The following is a 25,017-nucleotide window of genomic DNA, read 5'->3' on the forward strand; positions in this document are numbered from 1 at the left end:
TATAATTTTCTGTATACAGTTCTTTTGTCTCCTTAGGTAGGTTTATTCCTAGATGTTTTATTCTTTTTGTTATAATGGTGAATGGGATTGATCCCTTTATTTCTTGTTCTGATTTTTCATTATTAGTATATACCAATAAAAGTGATTTTATTGTATTGATTTTTTTTCCTGCAACTTTGCTAAATGCACTGTTTAGCTAGAGTCGTTTTCTGGTAGTATCTTTAGGGTTTTCTGTGTATACTATCATGTCATCTGCAAACAGTGAGAGCTTTACTTCTTTTCCAAAGTGGATTTATTTTATTCGTTTTTCTTCTCTGATTGCTGTACCTAAGGCTTAAAAAATACGAATAATAGTGGTGAGGGTGGACACCCTTTTCTTGTTCCTGATATTACGGGGAATGCTTTCAGTTTTTCACCATTGAGAATCATGTTTGCTGTGGGCTTATCATAGATAGCCTTTAATATATTGAGGTAGATTCCTTCTGTGCTCATTTTTTTGAAGAGTTTAATCATTAATGGGTGCTGAATTTTGTCAAAGACTTTCTCTGCTTCAAAGACTTTCTTTGCACCTATTGAGATGATCATATGATTTTTATCTTTCAATTTGTTAATATGGTGTATCATATTGATTGATTTGCATATATTGAAGAATCCTTGCATCCCTGGAATAAACCCAACTTGATCATGGTGTATGAGCTTTTTAATGTGTTCTTGAATTCTGTTTGCTAAAATTTTGTTGAGGATTTTTGCATCTATGTTCATCAGTGATATTGCCCTGTAGATTTCTTTTTTATGTATTGTCTTTGTCTGGTTTTGGTATCAGGGTGATGGTGGCCTCGAAGAGTGAGTTTGGAAGTGTTCCTTCCTCTGGAATTTTTTGAAAGAGTTTTAGGAGGATAGGCATTAGCTCTTCTCTAACATTTGCTGGAATTCACCTATGAGGCCATCTGGTCTTGGGCTTTTGGTTTTTGGGAGATTTTTTATCACAGTTTCAATTTCAGTGTTTGTAATTGGGTTGTTCATGATTTCTTTCTTTCCGGTTCATTCTTGGAAGATTGAACTTTTCTAAGAATCTGTCCATTTCCTCCAGGTTATCCATTTTATTGCCATTTGTTTGTTCATAATAGTGTCTTACAGTCCTTTGTATTTCTGCATTGTCTGTTGTAACCTTTTTCATTTCGAATTTTGTTGATTTGATTCTTCTCTCCTTTGTTCTTGATGAGTCTGGCTAAAGGTTTGTCAACTTTGTTTATCCTCTCAAAGAACCAGCTTTCAGTTTTATTAATCATTACTATTGTTTCTTTCATTTCTTTTTCATTTACTTCTGCTCTGATCTTTATTATTTCTTTCCTTCTGCTACTTTTGGGGGATTCTCTTTTTGTTCTTGCTCCAGTTGTTTTAGATGTAACGTTAGGTTGTCTATATGATGTTTTTGTTTCTTGAGGTAGGATTGTATTGCTATAAACTTTGCTCTTAGAACTACTTTTGCTGCATCCTATAGGTTTTGAGTTGTCATGTTTTCATTGTCATTTGTTTCTATGAATGTTTTGATTTCCCTTTTGATTTCTTTAGTAACATGTTGCTTATTTAAAAATGTATTGTTTAATCTCCGTGTGTTTGTGTTTTTTACAGTATTTTTCTTGTAATTGAAATCTAGTCTCATAGCACTGTGGTCAGAGAAGACACTGATATGATTTCAGTTTTCTTGAATTTACTGAGGTTTGATATGTGACCCAAGATGTGGTCTATCCTGGAGAATGTTCCATGTGCACTTGAGAAGAAGGTGTATTCTTCTGCATTTGGATGGAATGTCCTGAAGATATCAATGAGGTCCATCTCGTTTAATGTATCATTTCAGACTTGTGTTTCCTTATTAATTTTCTGTTTTGTTGATCTGTCCATTTTGTAAGTTGAGTGTTAAAGTCTCCCACTTTATTGTGTTACTGTCAATTTCTCCTTTTATGTCTGTTTGTGTCTGTCTTACGTATTGAGGTATTCCTATGTTGGGTGCATAGATATTAAAAATTGTTATGTCTTCCTCTTGGATTGATCCCTTGATGTATCTGTAGTGTCCTTTCTTATCTCTTGTAATATGTAATATTCTTTAAGGACTGCTTTGTCTTATATAAGGATTTCTGCCCCAGCTTTGTTTTGTTTTACATTTCCATGGAATATATTTTCCATCCTCTCACTTTCAGTCTGTATGTGTCTTCAGGTCTGAAGTGGGTTTCTTGTAGACAGCATATATTTGGGTCTTGTTTTTATATCCATTCAGCCAGTCTGTGTCTTTTGGTTGGAGTATTTAATCCATTTACTTTTAAAGTAATTGTTGATATATTTGTTCCTATTGCCGTTTTCTTAATTGGTTGGGGTTGGTTTTTGCGGATCCTTATCTTCTCTTACATTTCTTGACTATATAGGTATATGTTTAATATATGTTGTAAAACTGGTTTGGTGGTACTGAATTCTCTTAACTTTTACTTGTCTGAAAAGCTTTTGATTTCTCCATCAATTTTGAATGAGATCCTTGCTGGATAGAGTGATCTTGGTTGTAGATTTTTTCTTCTTAGCACTTTAAATATATCCTGCCATTCTCTTCTGGCCTGCAGAGTTTCTGCTGAAAGATCAGCTGTTAAAACGTATGGGGTTTCACTTGTATGTTACTTGTTGCTTCTTCCTTCCTGCTTTTAATATTCTTTCCTTGTGTTTAATCATTTTTAGTTTGATTAGTATGTGTCTAGGTGTGTTTCTCCTTGGTTTATCCTGTATGGGACTCTTTGCACCTCTTCTTGAATTTGATTATTTCCCTTTCCATGTTGGGGAAATTTTCCAAATTTTCTCATCCCGTTTATTTTTCTCTTCTTCTGCGACTCCTATAATTTGAATGTTGGTGCATTTGATATTGTCCCAGAAGTTTCTGAGACTATCCTCAGTTCTTTTCATTCTTTTTACTTTTCTGCTCTTCAGAAGTTATTTCCTCCATTTTATCTTCCAACTCACTGATCCATTCTTCTACTTCAGATATTCTGCTATTGATTCCTTCTAAAGTGTTTTTAATTTCAGTAGTTGTGTAGTTTGTCTCTGTATGTGTATTCTTTAATTCTTCTGGGTCTTTGTTAATTGATTCTTGCATTTTCTCCATTCTGTTTTCAAAGTTTTTGATCATCTTTACTATCATTATTCTGAATTCTTTTTCAGGTAGGTTGCCGATTTCCTCTCATTTATTTGGACCTCTGTGTTTCTAGTTTGTCCCTTCATTTGTGCAGTATTTCTCTGCCTTTTCTTTTTTTAAAAAAAAACTTGTTGTGTTTGAGGTCTCCTTTTCCCAGGCTTCAAGGTTGAATTCTTTCTTCGTTTTGGTTTCTGCCCTCCTCAGGTTCGTCCAGTGGTTTGTTTAAGCTTAGTATAGGGTGAGATTTGCGCCAAGTTTTTTTTTTTCTGATGGGCAAGCCTGAGTGAGTTGGTACTCCTATCTGCTGATGATTGGGTTTGTGTTGTTTTGTTTGTTGTTTGGATCAGGTGTCCTGCGCAGGATGCTACTGGTGGTTGGGTGATGCTGGTTCTTGTATTCAAGTGGTTTCCTTTGTGGGAGTTCTTACTATTTGATACACCCTAGGGTTAGGAGTTCTCCGGTAGTCTAGGGTTTTGGAGTCAGTGCTCCCGCTCCGAAGGCACAAGGCTCGATCTCTGGCCAGAACAGAGATTCCATAGGTGGGTTTTTATGGCGCTAAATGGTATTAAAACAAATACCACAAATGATAAACCAAAGATGAACCCCACACAAATGCCTGTTACAAAATCAAGCAAAGATTAATTAGCATAATGGAGTATACACATATACATATACACGCATGAGCAAAATCAAAAACATTACAGTAGATTGACCTGGTGAACAAAGGAAACCAAAAATGATATCTACCAGTTAAGAACAAAACTAACTAGAGCACAAACTGGACAACAAAACTAAAGCAAGGTGCCAACTGGGGAATAAAGCAATAAGAACGAAACTAACAAATATGGTCAGAAAAAGGAAGGAAAGAAAGAATAGAAAGGTAAAGTTAAATAGAGGTAGATAAGAAAGATTTATATATATAATAAAGATTAAGTTCCAGGGGAAAAGAACAGTAGGAAAGGCAAACAAAGGAATAAATATAGAAAAGATAATAGGTTTAAAAATTTTTTAAGCTAAAATTATCAAAAGAGGAAAAAGAGAAGGAAAAAAAAAACACCACAAAACTGCAAAAGGCCAATGTAGACCCAGAGGTTTATAACAGCAATAAAAAAGTGTGATTAAGTGTGATTGAAAGGAAAATTCAAAAGCTTAATTAGGTTTCATATTGCTAATAAAATTGACAACTACAATAGAGGGGGGGGGAAAGGGGGGGGATCCAAAAGAAACTATAGAGCTAATCGAAATATAAGAATAATAAATGTATCCATTGAGTATCTGCTGTCAGCATCCTTCCCCTTGCTGGGAGTCATAGTTCACCTCACCTCTGTGAGACGCCCTCCACATTGCTCTGGTCTCTGAACCCTGCGGGGCCGCTCAGGCTCTACTCCGGCCCTGCTGCTGTGCGTTCCTGACTCAGATGGTCACAGCTGTCAGAACTAGTGTGTTCTCTTTGCGGGAGCTCTCAGTGACCTTTTTTATATTCCACAGGCACAGAATCTGCCTAGTTGATCATGTGGATTTAATCTGCAGCTTATACAGCTGGTGGGAAGGTTTTGGGTCTTCCGCCTCAGCCACGCTTCCCCCTGGGTTTCAATTGTGGTTTTATTTCCACCACTGCGAATGGGTCCTCCACTGGGGTTTGCTCCTGAGGCTGCCCTGGAGGACTTGGGTCTGCCCCTGTGAGGGCCGGGTGTGGAGGTGGTGCAGCTGCTTGGGTCTTAGGGGCTCTGGCAGCACCAGGTACTCAGGGGAGTTGGTGTGTAGGACAGCAGGAATATAGTGCTCTAGAAGGATATGACAACCAGTATAGGCCAATACACTCCAGTATTCTCACTTGGAGGACCCCCCTGACAGAGAAGCCCACAGTCCACAGGGTCAAAAAGAGTTGGACACAACCAAAGCAATCCCATGTTCATAGATGCAAGACTTTTTTTTCCTGTGGCAGCTCGGCCCATTGAGGGTTGAGCATGAAGGTGGCTCATCTGCCTAGGTCCCACGGACCTTGGCAGCGCCAAGTGTGCAAGGACATGGACTGCCTCAGTCACAGGAGTTGTGGCCCTATCAGAGTCTCTTTTCAAGCCTCTGGTAGCTGGTGCTCAGAAGGCTGCTTTAGATATTCTTTCTCTGTAGCTCCATCCATTCTTGCACCTAGAGGGCTCCCTTGCCTGGGGTCCTTCTCTGTTCTACACATCAGGCCCCTGGCTGGAGTCCTGCTCTGTAGATCTGCATGTCGGGCACATTGAGGGGCCCCCTGGGTGGGGTCCTGCTCTGTAGTTCAGTGTGTCAGGCACATTGAGGGGCCCCCCCTGGGTGGGGTCCTGCTCTGTAGGTCAGCTCGTCAGGCACTTGCCGGGCCCCCTGGGTGGGGTCCTGCTCTGTAGGTCAGCTCGTCAGGCACTTGCCGGGCCCCCTGGGTGTGGTCCTGCTCTGTAGGTCAGCTCGTCAGGCACATTGACGGGCCAGCCTCTCTATTGTTCTGTGCTGATGCTGGTGTGTGGGGAAAGAGGGCTGTGGTGATGGCTTCACCCTGTAGCGTAACTCAGCAGTATTGCCTTGCATCCATGGCTGCCTGCTTTCCTCCACAGGCATTTCCCACCACAGACTCCTCCCTCACGGCCCCTCAGCCTGTGTCTCTGCCGTCAATAGCAGCGCTCGCCCTGGGATTGCTCTGCAATCCCTAAACTCCAACTCCCAGCTGCTGTGCCTTCCAGGGGACCTGCATCCCTGTCCAGGCTATGTATGGCTGCGGCAAGGACAGTCTGATTCTCATTCCATTTAGGCTGCCACAGATCAGCTGCTTCACTCTCAGCCTTAAGTGTTTCTCCTCTGACTCAGACAATTGCCCTGATGTGGGGATCAGACCCCTGCTTCAGTTCCCCACCTGCCGAGGACAGATCCAGTCCTACTAACACTCCAGTTTTCCCCTCTAGTTGCTTCGTCCTGCTGAGTTTTGTGTGGTTCTGTATGTTCTTTTCCATTGGTCTCAGCTGGTGTTCTGGAAGTACTTCTGTGTCTGAAGGTGTGTTCCTGATGTATCCATGAAGAGAGATGTACTCCACATCCACCTACTCCTCCACCATCTTGTTCCTTTTGGAATTTAATAGAAATTTCTAGTGGTTTTTAGAATATGTGTGGTTACCCCTAATGCATTGGTTTGGCACATAAAAATTTGCTTTTACAGCCACCAACCATAGTCTTTCTCCACTATTCTGAAATTAACCAGAAGAATGTTTCAATATTATTTTAATACTGATAAATAGTGAAAGGGAAAAGCAGAAGTGAAAATTTGTAAATATTACAATTTTTGCTATCCACAAAACTGAAGAAGTGTGCTAAGTCAGTACATTAGGATTGTATGTAATTACTTCATGGCAGTTAGAGGGGAAAGGTGGAAGTAGTGAGAGTTTCCTCTTCCTGGGCTCTAAAATCACTGCAGATGGTGACTGCAGCCATGAAATCAGAAGACGTTTGCTTCTTGGCAGGAAAGCAGTGACAAACGTAGACAGCATGTTGAAAAGCAGAGACATCACCCTGCTGGCAAAGGTCCGTATAGTCAAGGCTGTGGACTTCCCAGTGATCACGTACAGTTGTGAGAGCTAGACCGTAAAGAAGACAGAGCACCAAATAACTGATACCTTCGAACTGTGGTGCTGAAAAAGACTCCTAAGAGTCCCTTGGACAGCAAGGAAATCAAACAAATCAATCTTAAGGGAAATCAACCCTGAATTCTCTTCAGAAGGACTGGTGCTGAAGCTGAAACTCCAGTATTTGGTTATCTGATGTGCCCAGCAGACTTATTGGAAAAAGCCCCTCATGCTGGGAAAGATTGAGGGCAGAAGTAAAAGAGGGCATCAGAGGATGGATGGCTGGATGGCATCACCAATGCAATGGACATCAACTTGGGCAAATTCAGGAGATGGTGGGGGGCAGGGAGGCTAGTGTGCTGTAGTCCATGAGGTTGCAAAGAGTGTGACATGACTAGGCAACTGAACAACAATTAAATATTCCCCCATCTTTTATAAATACAGGACCACAGAAAGGGCATATGTGCTTTAAGTTAATTCATTGATATGCATAGGTACATTCACTATATTGTATGGGACTGCAGAGAGGCTGTTTCCCTGAAATAGCTATGTTGTTCAGTTGCTAAGTCATGTCCAACCTTTTATGACCCTGTGGACTGCAGTATGCAAGCTCCTCTGTCCTCCACTATTTCCAAGAGTTTGATCAAATTCATGTCCATTGAGTCAGTGATGCTATCTAATCATCTCATGCTCTGCAGCCCCCTTTTCCTTTTGCCTTCAATCTTCCCAGCATCTGGATCTTTTCCAGTGAGTTGGCTCTTCCCATCAGGGGTCCAAAGTATTGGAGCTTCAACCTCAGCATCGGTCCTTCCGATGAATATCCAGGGTTGATGTCCTGTAGGACTGACTGGTTTGATCTCCTTGCAGTCCAAGGGACTCTGAAGAGTTTTCTCCAGCACCAAATTTGAAAGCATCAATTCTCCAGTGCCCAGCCTTCTTTATGACACAACTTACTTACATATGTGACTACAGAAAAACCATAGCATTGACTATACGGACCTTTGTCAGCAAAGCATTGTCTCTGCTTTTTAAAATGCTGTCTAGGGTTGTCATAGCTTTCCTTCCAAGCAGCAAGTGTGTTTTAATTTCATGGCTACAGTCACTGTCCGCAGTGATTTTGGAGCCCAAGAAAATAAAATCTGTCACTGTTTCCACTTTTTCCCCTTTTATTTGCTGGGAAGTGATGGGACTGGATGGCTTGATCTTAGTTTTTTTAATGTTGAGTTTCAGGCCAACTTTTTCACTCTCATCAAGAGGCTCTTTAGTCCCTCTTTGCTTTCCTGCCATTAGAGTGGTATCATCTGCATATCTGAGGTTGTTGATATTTCTGCTAGCAGTCTTGATTCCAGCTTGTGATTCATCAAGCTCAGCATTTCTCATGATATACTTGGCATATAAATTAAATGAGCAGGGTGACAAGAGACAGCCTTCACGTACTCCTTTCCCAATTGGGAACCAGTCAGTTGTTCCATGTCCGATTCTAAATTTGCTTCTTGACTTGCATACAGGTTTCTTGGGAGACAAGAAAGGTGATCTGGTATTCCCATCTCTTTAAGAATTTTCCACAGTTTGCTGTTTTCCACACAATCAAAGGCTTTAGAATAGTCAGTGAAGCAGAAGTAAATGTTTTTCTGGAATTCCCTTGCTTTCTCTATAATCCATCAAGTATTGGCAATTTGATCTCTCATTCCTCTGCCTTTTCTGATCCCAGCTTGAACATCTGGAAGTTCTTGATTCATGTACTGCTGAAGCCTCACTTGAAGGATTTTAAGCATAACCTTGCAAGCGTGTGAAATGAGTGCAATTGTATGGTAGTTTGAACATTATTCGACATTGCCCTTCTTTGGGATTGGAATGAAAATTGACCTTTTCCAGTCCTGTGGCCACTGCTCAGTTTTCCAAATTTGCTGATGTACTGAGACAAAGACTTCTTATCTCTCCTTGCTATTTTCTGCATCCACTTGGTTATATCTCTCCTTTTCTCCCTTGCCTTTCATTTCTCTCCTTTCCTCAGCTATTTGTAAAGCCCTCTCAGACAACCACTTTGCCTTCTTGCATTTCTTTTTCTTTTGAGATGGTTTTGGTCATTGACTCCTGCGCAGTGTTACAAACCTCCATCCATAGTTCTGTAGTCACTCTATCAGATCTATTGAATCTATTCATTGTATAATCATAAGGGATTTGATTTAGATCTTACCTGAATGGCTCAGTGGTTTTCCCTACTTTCTTCAGTTTAAGCCTGAATTTTACAATAAGGAGATGATGATCTGAGTCACAGCCCACTCCAGGTCTTGTTTTTGCTGAGTGTATAAAGTTTCTCCATCTTTGGCTGCAAAGAATATAGTCAGTCTGATTTCAATATGACTCTTTGGTGAAATCCATGTGTAGAGCCATCCCTTATATTGTTGGAAGAGGGTGTTTGCTATGACCAGTGTGTTCTTTTAGCAAAAGTCTGTTAGCTTTTGCCCTGCTTCATTTTGTACTCCCAAAGCCAAACTTGCCTGTTACTCCAGATATCTCTTGACTTCCTACTTTTGCATTCCCGTCCCCTGTAATGAAAAGGACATCTTTTTTTGGTGTTAGTTCTAGAAGGTCTTGTAAGTCTTCAGAGAACTGTTTGACTCCAGTTTCTTCAGCATTAGTGGTTGGGGCATAGACTTGGATTACTGTGATATTGGAATGGTTTGCCTTGAAAATGAACTGAGATCATTTTATTGTTTTTATGATTGCACCCAAGTACTGCGTCTTGGATTCATTTGTTGACTATAAGGGCTACCCCATTTCTTCTAAGGGGTTCTTGCCCACAGTAGTAGATATAATGGTCATCTGAATTAAATTCACCCGTTCCTGTCCATTTTAGTTTACTGATTCCTAGAATGTCGATGTTTGCTGATTCCTAAAATGTCGATGTTCACTCTTCCATCTTGTGCTTGACTACGTCCAACTTGATTCATAAACATAACATTCCAGGTTCCTATGCAGTATTGTTCTTTACAGCATCAGACTTTTCTTTGATCACCAGATACACCCACAGCTAAGTGTCATTCCTGTTTTGTCCAACCAACTTAATCCTTTTTGCAGCTATTCATAATTGCCCTCTGATCTTCCCCAGTAGCATATTGCATTCCTTCCAACTTGGGGGAGCTCATCTGCTGGTGTCATATCTTTTTGCCTTTTCATACTGCTCATGAGGTTCTCCAGGCAAAATTACTGAAGGGGTTTGCCATTCCTTCCGCTAGTGGACCATATTCTGTCAGAACTCTTCACTATGACCCATCCGTGTTGGATGGCCCTGCAGGGCATGGCTTATAGCTTCACTGAGTTATGCAGGCCCCTTCACCACAAGGCTGGGATTCATGATGAGGCTATATGCTGTTTTAAAGCATGGTAGGCCATGTGGAATGCTCTTCTGTGATAAGTCTGTCTGGAAGAGAAATGAGAATGCCACAAAATTGTTTTCCCAAAATACTAGAACTGATATACCCCATAGGAATACATTCTGATAAACGCCTTTTACTTTTTAACTGTATCAGTCAATGTAAATTATGTTAAACTTTCAAGCTGCTTATGATTTTGTTTTTTGTTTTTTAATATTAACTCTGGTTAGTTAGCCCAGATTCATCTTTTATCTTATCCCCTTTCAGTCTGTCTCACCTAATTTTTAGCAGAGTGATGGCTCAGACAGTAAAGAATCTGCCTGCAGTGCAAGAGACCGAGTTCAATTCCTGGGTTAGGAAAGTCCCCTGGAGAAGGGAATGGCAACTCACTCTGGTATTCTTGCCTGAAGAATTCCATGGATAGAGGAGGCTGGCGGGCTATAGTCCATGGGGTTGCAAAGACTCGGACAGGACTGAGTGACTAACACATTTTATATTTGTTAAAATCATATTTGTATCAATCCAACTTTGTGAAACCGTTAACTCCCACCAGTTGAACTACAAGGAGGTCAAAGCAGTCAATCCTAAAGGAAATTAACCCTGAATATTCATTGGAAGGAGTGAAGCTGAAACTCTAATACTTTGGCCACCTGATGACAAAGAGCCAACTCATTGTAAAAGACCCTGATGCTGGGAAACATTGAAGGCAGGAGGAGAATGGGGCAACAGAGGATGAGATGGTTCAGTGGCATCACAGACTCAGTGGACATGAGTCTGAGCAAACTCCGGGATATAGTGGAGGACAGGGAAGTCTGATGTGCTGCAGTTCATGGGGTCGAAGAGTTAGTGACTGAACAACAAGAAGCAACACATAAACAGATTCTTTGGGAGGAGGCTGGAGGCCCTGAGCCCAAGTCAGTTTGGGAAGTCCTTGAAGCTTCACTGCTTTTAGAGCTGCATCAGTTCTATGTGGTTTCCAAGGTCTCAGGTCAAGTGGGCTGCAATTAGAGGTTCTTGGTCACCATTAATGGGCTTTTTCACAGAGCTTGCATCAAATCTCTGTGCTTATATGATTTTTAATGATTATCCCCTTTGCTTTGCAGACGGTCTTTCTTACTAGCTTGATGAGAGCATTAGGGAATAAGAACACTGTTCTCCTTGGTTTGGGCTTCCAGATGTTCCAGCTAGCCTGGTATGGTTTTGGATCTCAAGCATGGTAAGTCTCTCCGATAGATTCTCATGACAGATTTATCTTTTAGAGGAGCTTCAATTAGCTGAGTGTTCATGCAAAAGAAGCAGGAGTTATTTTACTAGCATAGTGTATTCAAAATTTCAGAAACTCTTTAGCCTTAGTTTGAAGAAGGGTACAGCTAGATAATTCCACTTTATTCAGACAGATTGCCTTCACCTCAGCAAGCTTTCAGTGAGATGTTACTTAACTAAATATATGTATCTCTTTCTCCAACCCTCCAAAAAAAAGTTGTATGCCTAATTGTTAAACATATTTGTCAGTTTTTGGTGACAGCACGTATAGTCAAAAACAAAACAAGAAAACAAGGAAAAATGACTGATTATGGCAGGATTTACTGGTATAATTAGCTGAGTAACATTGGACAGTGACATAATCTTTATAATATAAAGTATGTGAGTTAGATGAACACTAAGATCTCCTCCAAAAGCTTCTGTACCCCGAGGCAGCCTTATTACTTCTAACAATTAGATTCCTGTTAATAGGAAAGCAAGTCAAATTAAGCCCTGTGGAATAAGAAAAAATAAAAAGAAGTGAGTGCTGTTTTGTTGTGTGGCTGGTTTCCTTATGTGCCTATTACCAAATACTATGGTTCATATCTTCATTTAAAATGTTTGACTTGGTCCTTATTTTACAACCAAAAATGAATGACACAGTTTAGAACTTGAAATGCTTTAGGTGGTTAGTGGTAGATTCTTCTTGTTCTTGGAAACCTTAATTTTAGTCCTATGAACTTTGGTTCAACAGCTGATTCTATCGACCTAAAGGGTTTTTCCTTTTAAGTAAGGTTATTCTTGTCATCCCCAAGACAGTCTGGCCAAACAGGTTTCTAGCTCAGTTGGCACTGGTCTTTGCTCACACTCACGCTTAATACTAACACACACATAAGTTCAAAGGAACATAGGCTCCTTTCACTGAGATGCAGGTCTAAAGGAAGCAGACTTGGAAGTCTGCAAGATGTCATCCTGAACTTCAGGCCTCCGTTTTTTTCTCTTGGTTGCACACAACACTTTATTGAGGGTGAAAAACTGAGCAGCCTAAGGGCAATTTGGAGGTCAGCCTTTGAAAAGTACAAAGAGAAAATTGGAAAATTGGTGAGAAAAAATGTGGGTTTATAGAAACAAGAAATCCTTTTGAATTTCATTGAGCTTGCATTTAAAGATGGCAATAGAGAAACCAGGAAGAAAAACATATTTTGACAGGTAAGATAAAGAAATGAAGCTTTCCTAGCTCATGAAGTGATCAGTACAATCAGTGATTAGTATTAACAGTGTGCTGTGTAACTTTCTAGGTTTAAAAAAATTTTTTTTTTCAAAGAGGAAAAAAATAAATACAACTTAATGCAAGACAACAGAAAGCATTTTGTGCTTTTGCCACTTGTCCTCTGAACAGCACTGTCACTGGGGCTGGCCTGCCCCCTGACCACAGCCTGACCTGTCATTGCAGGATGATGTGGGCAGCAGGGATTGTGGCCGCCGTGTCCAGCATTACGTTTCCAGCAGTCAGCACCCTCGTCTCTCAGAATGCAGAGTCAAATCAGCAAGGTGAGGCCACTGTCCCCCCGACTGTTTCTTTCCCTCGGTGGGGATGTACCTGCCAGGAGCATGAGCATCTCGGAGCCTCTTTCCACGTCAGCATAGAAACAGGTTACAGCCGTGTGGTCCCTGCTGAGCAATCATACCTCTTTACATTGGCAAATAGGAAAATTCTCTTTTCCTTCCTGCTTTGATTTTATACTCCTTTTTGAAATCTGGACACAGCAAGTCAGAATACTTAGAAATACAGCTATCTAATTTCTCTTTTCAGTTTTGACTCTTCTTTTATGTTACCATCAGAATTTACTAGACTATACTCATATTTTAACAAATATCTGTTAAATAATGATAGACTAGCTAGAAAAACCATGAGTCCTTTATTTAATCACTTGTAATCACTGAAGTTTCTTTAATTTGGAATCACTCAAAGTCCATTATTTACTCAGTTTAGAAAATGATTCTTTGAGCAGATAAAGAGCAGATAAATCTGTGTAGTTCTTGATAATTGGATGCAGAGTGAGAGACAAAAGTAAGATGATTATGTAGAGTAGCACTGTAAATGTCTAGACTCTTCATCCTTCTTGTGCCTCTGGCTTCCCTATCAGGTACTTCTTACTGCTAAAATTATTTTCCTTCTCCATCACTTAGTGGTTTACCTGACTATAGTCAGGAAATAGTGAATTTTAGAAGAAAAAACATTTTATGTCTTAGAGATCTTTATAAAGTTTCAATTAAAAAAAACTAGATTGGAAAGGATAGTTTATTGGTTGCACTTATTTTTTTCACATTGGAAATTAGCCATTTTACTTATATCTACTTTTGTTTTTAAATTTTTTTTTTTTTTTACAACATTTTTTTTTTTTTTTTTTTTTACAACAGATCTGTGCTGGTTATCTATGTTAAATATAGCAGTATCATTTGAAGACCTCAAATCTGTGTGTTACCCTGGTTACGGTAACTTAGTTGACTGCATCCTTGAGAGATGTGGTTGAAGTAAAGGCATGAGCTATCTGTGAAGGATGGGCATTGCCTTGGCTCTTAGAGACTCTTTATCTTTGTCTCTCACTGCATGAATTTGCTTTGGGTTTTTTTATGCTTACATGGTATTAATACAGATGTTTCTAAATGTCAGCATATAAACTTATTAGAACACAGTATATTAGGTTGAATTACATTTGACCGTTTTTGACTTACAGAAACATCCATCTCATGATTCAAGCTAATTTTTTACCTGCCACATGAGACACCAGAGATACCTAGAAATTGACACTTCTGGGATTTTTCAGTACAGGTGTACTTGGAGTACAGCGATCACTGTGAGGAACAGAATCTGTCAGAAGGTGCTGGAAGCACACAGATTCAGGACCCCTATGGACTGACACTTGGGCAGGGATACAAGAGGCAAAGGACAGATTTTTATTGTAAAAGCACCATTAAATAAGTAGAAGAGGAAAATCTCAATCCACAAAAAAAGTAGAAATTGCCTATAAATTGAGAGTATTAAAATTTTTCATTTTATCATTCCCTGTTTATAGAAAGATCTGTTGTTCAGGGGGAATTCAGCCTCAAAGGGATTTTAGAAACATTGGTGTCATTTCATATCCTTGTAGATCCTTAGGACAGATAGTGAGGACAGCATTATAAGGGCATAGAAAAGGACAAGGAAACATTTGTACAATGAATGGATATCAGTATGATGGGTACTCAGTCCAGTTTAATCAGTATCTTATAGTTTGAAAGAAAGGGCTCTTAAGTCTCCAATCTTGAGATGCTTTTCTGAGAAGACTGGCTCCCTTCTCTTTGTTCTGACTTAGGAGTTGCCCAGGGTATCATAACTGGAATAAGAGGACTCTGTAATGGACTGGGACCAGCCTTGTATGGCTTCATATTCTACATGTTCCATGTGGAACTGACTGAGTTGGAACCAGAATTGATTTCTAACAATGCTGCCCTACAGGTAATTTGGTAATAAGCCTAGTTTTTAACAGTTGTATCTGATTAGAGCAAAATCTTGTGACCTTAAATTTGGAAAGTGTTCTTAGTTTTATAATATTACTATTGTATTTGACAATAGTAAGTGTTGTGTTCATTGCTTCTTGGGACTAGGGAGGGATCATTTCAGTGATAATGTCTTATGTAAAATATTTGTCCTGCCTTTGTTCAGATTCTGTTTTCACCTACATCATTTCTCTGGTCAAAATGCTATCCTCTGGTGAAACTCAGGCCAAATAAAAGATGAAATGACCTAAACTTCCAGCTACAAATTGAGCTAAAGTGCTCTTTCTACCTTTTACTTGCTGTTATTTCCCTCCTTCCAGTCTATGTTTAATATAGATTTCTGTACAAAACTGGAGTTAATGTTCTTATGTATACAGACTGCATGATCTCAGTTCTCAGGGCAAGATTAGAGATAAACAGCTGTTGCTTACATGTTTGGTTAAGCTGTCAGGAAGTGGTGCACAAAGCAGTGATTAATTGCCCTCCATTATATTCCAGACACCAGACTTTGTTAGAATTTGCCATGACAGTTAATGAACATTTGCTAATGAGAAAATAACTCACTTTTCAATGGTGTGGTTTTTATTTTTTTATTTTTTTGGTTTATCCAGTACTAATTTCACTTTGAAAGGCTAACCAAATTCTTCCTCTTCATTTGTTTCCACACCCACCAGGGAGCTGTCATCCCAGGCCCGCCATTTTTGTTTGGGGCGTGTATAGTGTTTATGTCTTTCCTGGTTGCGGTATTCATCCCTGAGTACAGTAAAGGCAGTGGAATTCAAAAACACAGCAGCAGTATCAGTGGCAGCCTGGCCAACACTCCAGAACGGGGCAGTGATGAGGACATTGAGCCACTGCTTCAGGACAGCAGCATCTGGGAGCTTTCTTCCCTTGAAGAGCCTGGGCATCAGTGCACTGAGCTGTAAATTCTGCAGAAAGGATTCTGTGGACGCCACCTCTGAGCGTCATGGGGGAGCCACACCACATGGAGACTTCATGGTGCTGGAGGGGAGATACTAGTGGCATCCCTCAGGGCTGAGTTTGAGAAGTAACCACCTCCATCCCTCCGTCTTCCTCCCCTTCCTCCTCCTGTTCCTTTTCCACCATTCTTTTCCTTTTCCTTTCATTATACGTTAGAACTAATTAAGATTTGAAATGTTATACTTTCCTGCAAATAATATGCAACTCTCAAAGTTCTCTGGGATCCACATTCAGAGACTCAAATAGAAGAAGTCATCTGTGGTGGAAATGATGGCTTTCCTTAATTAATGTCAGTGTAGGAGTGATCATGTCCTTTTCAAAAGGTGCAGGATTGTAATACAGCTGCTGTCTCTGACAGAATTTTAGATAAAAAATCCCATATTTTCTCCTCTTCCATTCCTCTGAACTGTGTGCATTTATCCCATAGCTGTTTTTAAGTGGCTGCTTCAGGAGTCCCTCAGTCAGGGATCTGTTGCCTTTGTTCTAAGATCAGCAAAAATCTAGTCTTACTCTCCTTTCCTTCTCTGCTTCCTATTCTTGGCTAGAATGAAATTCAGCATATATACCTCTGGATAGTAACAATACTGATTAGTATTATTTAATACCTTTACCAGAGGAAGGAAAAATTTTTAATAAATCTAAATCATGAAGAACTAGCAGTTCAGATTCCTGGACCTAATGTCTTGGTTAGATCCATGGTGATTTTACAGAAGAAAAACATACATCAAGCGTTCTGATGGCAACATAGAACTTGGAGGGTGCTTGTAAGAACCTTTTCAACAATGTAAACATTCCTAAGTGAAGATGAGAGTTAGCAACTGGATACCAGTGGAGTTTATATCCAAGTTTAGACTCACGTCATGTTTTATTACTATTTACTCCCACCCACATATCCTGTGTCCTGCTTTTCGGTGTTTCTCATTCATCACATCCCCACCTTAACTGTTTTATGTGGGCATTTGTGTTCAGCCTTTGTTTTCATCTGTTATCATCTGCCTTTTGAATCTCATAGGAATATGCACAGCAAATCCCTTTCTAAAATATGGGTTTAAGAAGCTCAGTTTCACAAGTGTCTTGCTAATTTTTCAAGATGTTTTATGGACAAAGAAAACTTGAGATTTATGTGTGTTTTGCTGCACGAGTAAGTGGAGCATTAACTAGGGCCCAACTTTAACGTAGCACTCCTTTGAAAGTTTTATAGGTATGAAATATATGTAGCTATATCATAAAGAGTTTTAATTTTTTTGATGGGGTGCTGTGTAAATCTTGTATTTATAAATATAATGAAAGTATTGACAGAAAAAATATATATACAACTTTTATAAAGGATTGTGTACTGACTGAATACATTTAAAAGAAAATATATTTTGAAACCTGTTCTGCTATGAACAAAGATAACATATCTTTTTTTACTATGCTTTTGGTTTTTAAGTTAAGCTTCTTAATGCATAATAAATTTGCAATGGATACTTTTATGTCTTTTGTATTTCTTTAAAGCAAATGGTACCATTGATCTTTAGGTTCTCCTTTGGGTGACTTTCAGCTAAAATAAGTTTTTAGTCCTTAAGCTAATGCAAAACATATGTGTATTTTCAAAATTAGTTTCATTTCAAAATCTTCAAAATGAGTTCACAACTTTTTAAAAAACTTTTAAAAAGCAGGGATACAAACAGTTACTTATACACCCATGTTTATTAGCAGCATTATTCACAGTAGCCAAAAGGTGGAAGAACTCAAGTGTCCATTGTTGTGTGAGTGGATAAAGAAAATATGGTATATACACAAATGGAATATTATTCAGCCTTTAAAAGGATTGTAACACATGTTACAACATGGATGAACCTTGAAGATGTTATGCTAAGTGAAATAAGCGGGACTCATATTTTTGTCACAAAAGGACAAATACTGTGTGATTCCACTTATATGAAATATCTAGTCAAATTCACATAGAAAGTAGAATAGTGGTTGCCAGGACTTGGGGGAAACGGAAGTGGGAAGTTATTATATAATGGATAGAGTTTCAGTTTTGGGCTTTCCATGTGGCTCCATGGTAAAGAATCTGTCTGCAATTCAGGAGATTCAGGAACTATGGGTTTGATCCCTGGGTCGGGCAGATCTCCTGGGGAAGGAAATGGCAACCCACTCCAGTATTCTTGGCTGGAAAATCCCATGGACAGAGGAGCCTAGTGGGCTACAGTCCATGGGGTTGCAAAGATTTGGAAGAAAAGTTCTGGAGATGGATGGTGAGGCTGGTTGCACAACAATGTAAATGTACTCAATGCCATTGCACTAACCTAAAAATGGTTAAAATGATCCATTTAATTAGGTATATCTTGTCACAGTTTTTTTAAACTTAGGTAGATTTTTTATATTGAGATACAAGTCACCATTTTAACTATTCCGCAGTGTACAATTCAGTGATGTTTAGTTTATTCACAAAATTGTACAACTATTGGCATCAATTCTAGAACATTTCCATCATCCCAAAAGATAGACCCGATCACCATTAGCAGTCACTACCAATTTCCCCATCCCCATCCCCTGGAAACCAGTATATACTTTCTCTGTCTGTAGATTTGCCTATTTTGAATATTTCATATAAATGGAGTCATACAGTATGTGACATTTTGTGTCTGGCTTCTTTCACATAGCATGTTTTCAAGGTTCATCCATGTTGTATCATGTGTCAAATTTTACTCCTTTTTAAGGGTGAATATTCTATTTTGTGCATATACAAAATGCACAAAATGGAATTTTCCTTTATTCACTTATCAATTGATAATATCATTTGGTATTTGGATGGTTTTCACTTTTAGGTTAATATGAATATTAACCTGTTGTGAACATTCTTGTCCATGTTTTTTGGTGAGCATGTCCTCTTAGGTATATAATAGAATTGCTAGGTCACGTAGTACTGTTTAACCATTTGAGGAACTGACACAGCGGCTCCTCATTTTGCCGTCCTATCTGTAATGTCGGAGAGCTTCACTTCTGTGTGTCTTTGCCAATACTTGTTAATTTCCATTTTGTTGCCTGTTTGTAGACATCCTAGTGGGTTTAGAGTGGTATCTTATGGTTTTGATTTGCATTTCCATAATGACTAATCGTATAGAGCATCTTTTTATATCCTTATTTGCCATTTATATATACTTTTTTTTTTTTTTAAGAAATGTCTATGCAAATCCTTTGCCTATTTTTGAATCAGGATGACTGTTCTATTATTGAGTTGTAAGAGTTCTTTATAAATTCTGGACACAGTTCTCTTGATCAAATGTATAATTTGCAAATTTCTGCCATTCTGTGGGCTCTCTTCACTTTCGTGATTGTGTCTTGATGCACAAAAGTTTTAGTGTTAATGAAGTCCAGTTTATCAGTTTTTTGTTTTTTGTTTTTTGGTGCTTGCTTTGGTGTCCTATCTAAGCATTTAGTATCAAGTCCAAAGTTATGAATTAACAATATGTTTTCTTCTTCTAAAAGTTTTATAGTTGCACTTTCACATTTAGTTCTTTGGCCTTTCTTGAACTTACTTTTGTATGTGGTGTGAGGTAAGATTTCAATGTCACTCTTTTTTGCATGTATTTAGTGACTGAGCATCATATTCTTTCCCCACGGAATTGTCTTGGCACCCCCTATTGAAAATTCAGTGAACAATGATGTATGGGTCTGTTTTTGAGCTTTCTCGTCCTTTGGTCTATTTTTCTATCCTAATGGCAGTAGCACACAGTTTTGATTACTGTAGCTTTATCATATTGAGTTTTTAGATCAGAATGTATGAGTTCTCCAACTTTGTTCTTTTTAAAGGTTTATTGACTAGTCAGTGTCCCTTGGAATTCCTCACGAATTTTAAGACCAGCTTTTCCATTTCAGGGAGGGGACAGCAGGGGAAGGTAGTTGGTATTGAAAGAGTTAATTCTTAGGTACGTTGATAAGAAGTCTGGGGGTCCCCAGGAGGAGAAAAGGACAAACTTTTTTCTACATTCCTTCATGTTAGTCACATAAAACATTTTTTTGTTTAAGCCCAGAGCTGATGATTATACAACAAAACAATTCATCTTGCTCTCAGATAAGTTTTTCCTTAAACTCTGTACCAATGATTATATAACAACAAGGTGTCTTGCTTGAGGACATGTTTCTCTTAAGAACCTTCTGACTAATCCTGCCATCTTAAAATGTAAATTGTGGGAGTGGGTCTGGTAGGACCTTTACAAACTTGAGACATTCTTTTGATTTATTGTTAATAACCAATTGAAAAAGTATATAGCTCTCTTGCTAACACTAGTGAGGGGCATTCTCCATCCCCTTTCTGATGTCTGTGTCAGAAGCTTTCTGCTCTTTTTCACTGTAGTAGAACTTTTGCACACAAAAGCTCTGAGTAATCAAGCCTGGAAGCTAAATCTTTAGAGATCACCACCATAAACTATCAGCGTCTTGCTAAGGATTGCACTGAACTTACAGATCATTTTGGGTGTAGTAAGAGACATTACTTTGCCAACAAAGTTCCGTCTGGTCAAGGCTATGGTTTTTCCAGTGGTCATGTATGGATGTGAGAGTTGGACTCTGAGGAAAGCTGAGCGCCGAAAAATTGATACTTTTGAACTATGGTGTTGGAGAAGACTCTTGAGAGTCCCTTGGACTGCAAGGAGATCCAGCCAGTCCATCCTAAAGGAGATCAGTCCTGGGTGTTCATTGGAAGGACTAATGCTGAAGTTGAAACTCCAGTACTTTGGCCACCTCATGTGAAGAGTTGACTCATTGGAAAAGACCCTGATGCTGGGAGGGATTGGGGGCAGGAGGAGAAGGGGACGACAGAGGATGAGATGGCTGAATGACATCATCGACTTGATGGGCATGAGTTTGAGTAAACTCCGGGTGTTGGTGATGGACAAGGAGGCCTGGCGTGCTGCGATTCATGGGGTCGCAAAGAGTCGGACACGACTGAGCGACTGAACTGAAATGAACTGAACTGAACTGAAGACGATAATCTTAATAACTTAAGCCTTTTCTACCCATGAATATGGGGTGTCTTTACATTTAATTTCACTCTTAGACTATTCATTTCTCATGTATAAAATACATCTGATTTTTGTGTGTTGATTGTGTAACCTGAAACTTTGTTGAATTTATTGGCTCTAATTGTTTTGTTTTGGGTGTGTGTGTGTGTTACTCTTAAGAATTTTCTGTCTTAAGGATCATGTCATCCCCAGGTAGATAGTTTTCCTTTCCAGTTTGGATGTCTTTTATTTATTTTTCTTGCCTGATTTTCTGACTAGAACTTCCAGTATATCTTCGCTTTCTGTCTTCTTATCTTAGGAGGAAAGCTTTCAGCTCTTCACCTTTGAGTATATTAGTTACAGATTTTTCATAGACAACCTTTATCATGTTGTGGGATGTTCCCCTTTGTTTGTTGTGTGGAGTTATTGTTTGTTATTTGTTTAGTTTTGTTTTATCATAAAAGGATGTTGGATTCTGTCAGATGTTTTTTTCTTCATTGAGATGATTGTGGTATTTTATTCTTCATTCTATTATTGTAGTGTATTACATTGGTTGGTTTTCATATGTCAGTACACTCTTGAATTACTGGGATAATTCCCACTTGGTCATGTTGCATAATCTCTTTACTATGTTGCTGGATACAGTGTACATTTTTTACTTCTTAAAGATTTTTTCATCTTTATTCATAAAGAATATTGGACTTTTCTAATGATGTCTTTCCAGCTTTGATAATGCTGGTTTCATAGAAAATGTTTCCTTCTCTTCTATTTTTGAAAGAGTTTAAAAAGAATTAGTGTTGATACTACATTAAACATTTGATAGAACACTACAGTATTAGGTTATTCCACACCAGGTATTTGAACAGAGAATATAATATAAGCAATAGTTAACTATACTGTTTAACTAGGCAACCAAAAGAGTGAAATGAGAACTGTAAAGCAGTGGATAGTGGCTCTCAAATTTAGATATGTGTCAAGGTCAGCTGGAGTGCTTGTTAAACACAGATTTCTGCTCACACCATCTGAGTCACTGACTCAGTAGGTTGGATGGTGCTAGGAAATCTGCATTTCTAACTGGTTCCCAAGACATGCTGATGTTGCTGATTCTGGGACCACAGTCTGAGAACCATGTATCATGGGAGTAAAAACTATAGTTTATATAGGATGAGGGAACAAAGGGAACAAATTCAAATTATTAAAATCTTAGGGAAGGTTCTCCATGTGGTTGGGTCTCAGACTTCTTCAAAGAATGACTGATGGTGTTTCTAGACCTGGAAGTAAGGTGTATAGGGATGGTGTATGGAGGTGATATAGTGTACCCAGGGTTCTGCCCATGATGGGAAAACTGCAAACTGGATTCAACTGCTGCTATGGGAAGGAACTACCTTTGTCAGGGTAAAGACATTTTTGGAATGAAGCTATGAAAAATGAGAAGACAGGACGGAGTCACTCAGTCCCTCTTCCTCTTCAGTTTGCAGCTTCCTTCTAGCACCCTTCATTGGTAGAGCTAACATATGAGCTGACAAAAACAGAATGGGCATGCCAACTGAATGGCATGTTGGAACTGAAAGACAATAACTGAATCACCGGTGGCTACTACTGGTGTGAGCTCCTGTGTGGCCACCAACAAACTCCGTTCTTCTATTTAATGAAATACAACTATCTTATTTGCAAGTGATGCGTCCGCCCTCTCCACAAAATTAGTCAGTTATCTGTCACTGGACTATGTTGATTACTCCTTAATCCCCAAACAGTCATAGTCCCATTCGAAAATTCTCTTACCAAAAGGTATAATTAACCTGCAGTAAAACTTGTATAAAATCAGAAGAGAAGAAAATTCTAACTCTACATGTACACACACACCAGCTAAAGGAAGGAGATGATAGTCACCTGCTCTGTCCTCTCTTCTGTGACTGGTCACGTGACCTTCAGTTCAGGTCAGTCGCTTAGTCATGTCTGACTCTCTGCAATCCCATGGACTGCAGCACACCAGACTTCCCTGTCCATCACCAGTTCCCAGAGCTTGCTCAAACTCAAGTCCATCGAGTCACTGATGCCATCCAACCATCTCATCCTCTGTCATCCCCTTCTCCTCCCGCTTTCAGTCTTTCCCAGTATCAGGGGCTTTTCCAATGAGTCAGTTCTTTTCATCAGGTGGCCAAAGTATTGGAGCTTCAGCATCAGTCCTTCCAATGAATAGTCAGGACTGATCTCCTTGCAGTCCAAGGGACTCTCAAGAGTCTTCTCCAACACCACAGTTCAAAAGCATCAATTTAGGTGCTCAGCTTTCATTATGGTTCAACTCTCACATCCATAGCTTTGACTAGATGGACGTTTATTGGCAAAGTAACATCTCTGCTTTTTAATATGCTGTCTAGGTTAGTCATAACTTTTCTTCCAAGGAGTGAGCATCTTTTAATTTCATGGCTGCAGTCACCATCTGCAGTGATTTTGGAGCCCAAGAAAATGAAATCTGTCACTGTTTCCATTGTTTCCCTATCTATTTGCCATGAAGTGATGGGACCAGATGCCATGATCTTTGTTTTTTGAATGTTATGTTTTAAGTCAATTTTTTCACTGTCCTCTTTCACCTTCATCAAGAGGCTCTTTAGTTCCTCTTCGCTTTCTGCCATAAGAGTGGTGTCATCTGCATATCTGAGGTTGTTGATATTTGTCCCAGCAATCTTGTTTCTAGCTTGTGCTTCATCCAGCCTGGCATTTTGCTGATGTACTCTGCATATAAGTTAAATAAGCAAGGTAACAATATACAGCCTCAGTGTACTTCTTTCCCAATTTTGAACCAGTCCCTTGTTCCATGTCCGGTTCTAACTGTTGCTTCTTGACCTGCACACAGGTTTCTCAGGAGGCAGGTCAGGTGGTCTGGTGGTCCCACCTCTTTCAGAGTTTCCCACAGTTTGTTGTGACCCACTCAGTCAGAGGCTTTGGCACAGTCAGTGATGCAGAAGTAGATGTTTTCTGGACTTGGCTAATGTCTAGAGCTTCTGCTTGTGCCCATCCCATCTCCTTGGCCGTCAACAGGCCTCCAGCGTGTTGGAGGTTTTCTGACCGGTGACCGATTCCAAATTACTAATGGGTCTGCACCCCCAGCAGTTGTACCATCGTCATCATTACTGTTATTACTGGTGCCTGTAATTTTTCAGTAATCTTGCTACTAGGCACGGAGTACTAAGAAATATCTCAGAGAATCCCTGGAGTTCTGGACATAGCTGTCCTTTCCCCTCACTGGCAGCACAACCCATCTGTCTCCTGCCTCAGTGGCATGAGGAGGCCAAGTAGGAGTCTCCTATTCCAGTGCAAGGAAACTAGAAGTGTCACCTCATGGCAGCATTATCCACTTCTCTCTGACTGACACCTCTCAGAATTGCAAAGAGGGTTAATGTTCTTAGGTGTGATGGAGAGAGAAGCTCCTTCACTTCCTCCCTTGTGTCTTAATTTCTTATATTCTGGCTCTGAGAGTTTGCTATATCATTTCCCATGCAAAGCTATGGAGCTTGGATTTTATTCTTTTTAGCTTTGTTCTTTCTCAGTTCTATGATTAAGTCAGAGGGAATGACCATCTTGGCTAGGTCTCCCTGTCTCTTTCTAGCTTGCTTGTGTTTGAAAACCTTTCCTCCTTTCTTTTTATTTTTAATGCTTATGTGTTTGCCTGATCCTCCTTGATGTTGAGCCCAGAAATCTTCTATCTCACTCTTATTACCAGAGCAGCTCCACTGGGATGGCCTGAGCTGTGAGGTTCTCTGCAGTGACTCTCACATGGCTTATGTGTCAGCTAAGAATAACTGTGCATGTTTGTCTTTGGGATACTAAAATACATGGGTCTCTAATACTGGTTGTTATCATTTTAGTTCCAATAACTTGATTTTATATTTTGGTCATTTGGGCTAAGAAGAATAAAAAGGATAAAACATTTTCTAAAATTTTAAAAAGGAGCATAACTTGTAAAAATGTTATGAACAACCCCATGAGATTTGAGGGGCAGAGGTGAGGTGACATGGAGATTATTAGTCTGTTTATACTTAAGTATGAATTGAAATTTTCTTTTCAACTCTGCCTGAGATTAGCTTCATTAAGTTGAAACATTTATAATGCTCAAGAACATGAACAGGTAA

At 39.4% G+C, this 25,017-nt stretch overlaps 1 protein-coding gene across 4 annotated transcripts in view; it reads left to right on the top strand.

The window, feature by feature from the left end:
* Positions 1–17,365, top strand: part of MFSD14B (major facilitator superfamily domain containing 14B) — a 121,670-nt gene extending 104,305 nt beyond the window's left edge. For 3 of the 4 annotated variants that reach the window (XM_061132599.1, XM_061132601.1, XM_061132602.1), the window contains 4 exons: positions 11,237–11,349; positions 12,775–12,926; positions 14,732–14,874; positions 15,590–17,365. In XM_061132599.1, the coding sequence (XP_060988582.1) occupies positions 11,237–11,349; positions 12,775–12,926; positions 14,732–14,874; positions 15,590–15,841 (660 nt within the window). In that variant the 3' untranslated portion in view covers positions 15,842–17,365. The remainder of the gene's footprint in view (positions 1–11,236; positions 11,350–12,774; positions 12,927–14,731; positions 14,875–15,589) is intronic. The other variant, XM_061132600.1, reaches the window with a different exon arrangement.
* The last annotated feature ends 7,652 nt before the right edge of the window (positions 17,366–25,017 follow it).

This window comes from Dama dama, chromosome 29, assembly GCF_033118175.1.
Source record: "Dama dama isolate Ldn47 chromosome 29, ASM3311817v1, whole genome shotgun sequence".
Lineage (NCBI taxonomy): Eukaryota > Metazoa > Chordata > Mammalia > Artiodactyla > Cervidae > Dama > Dama dama.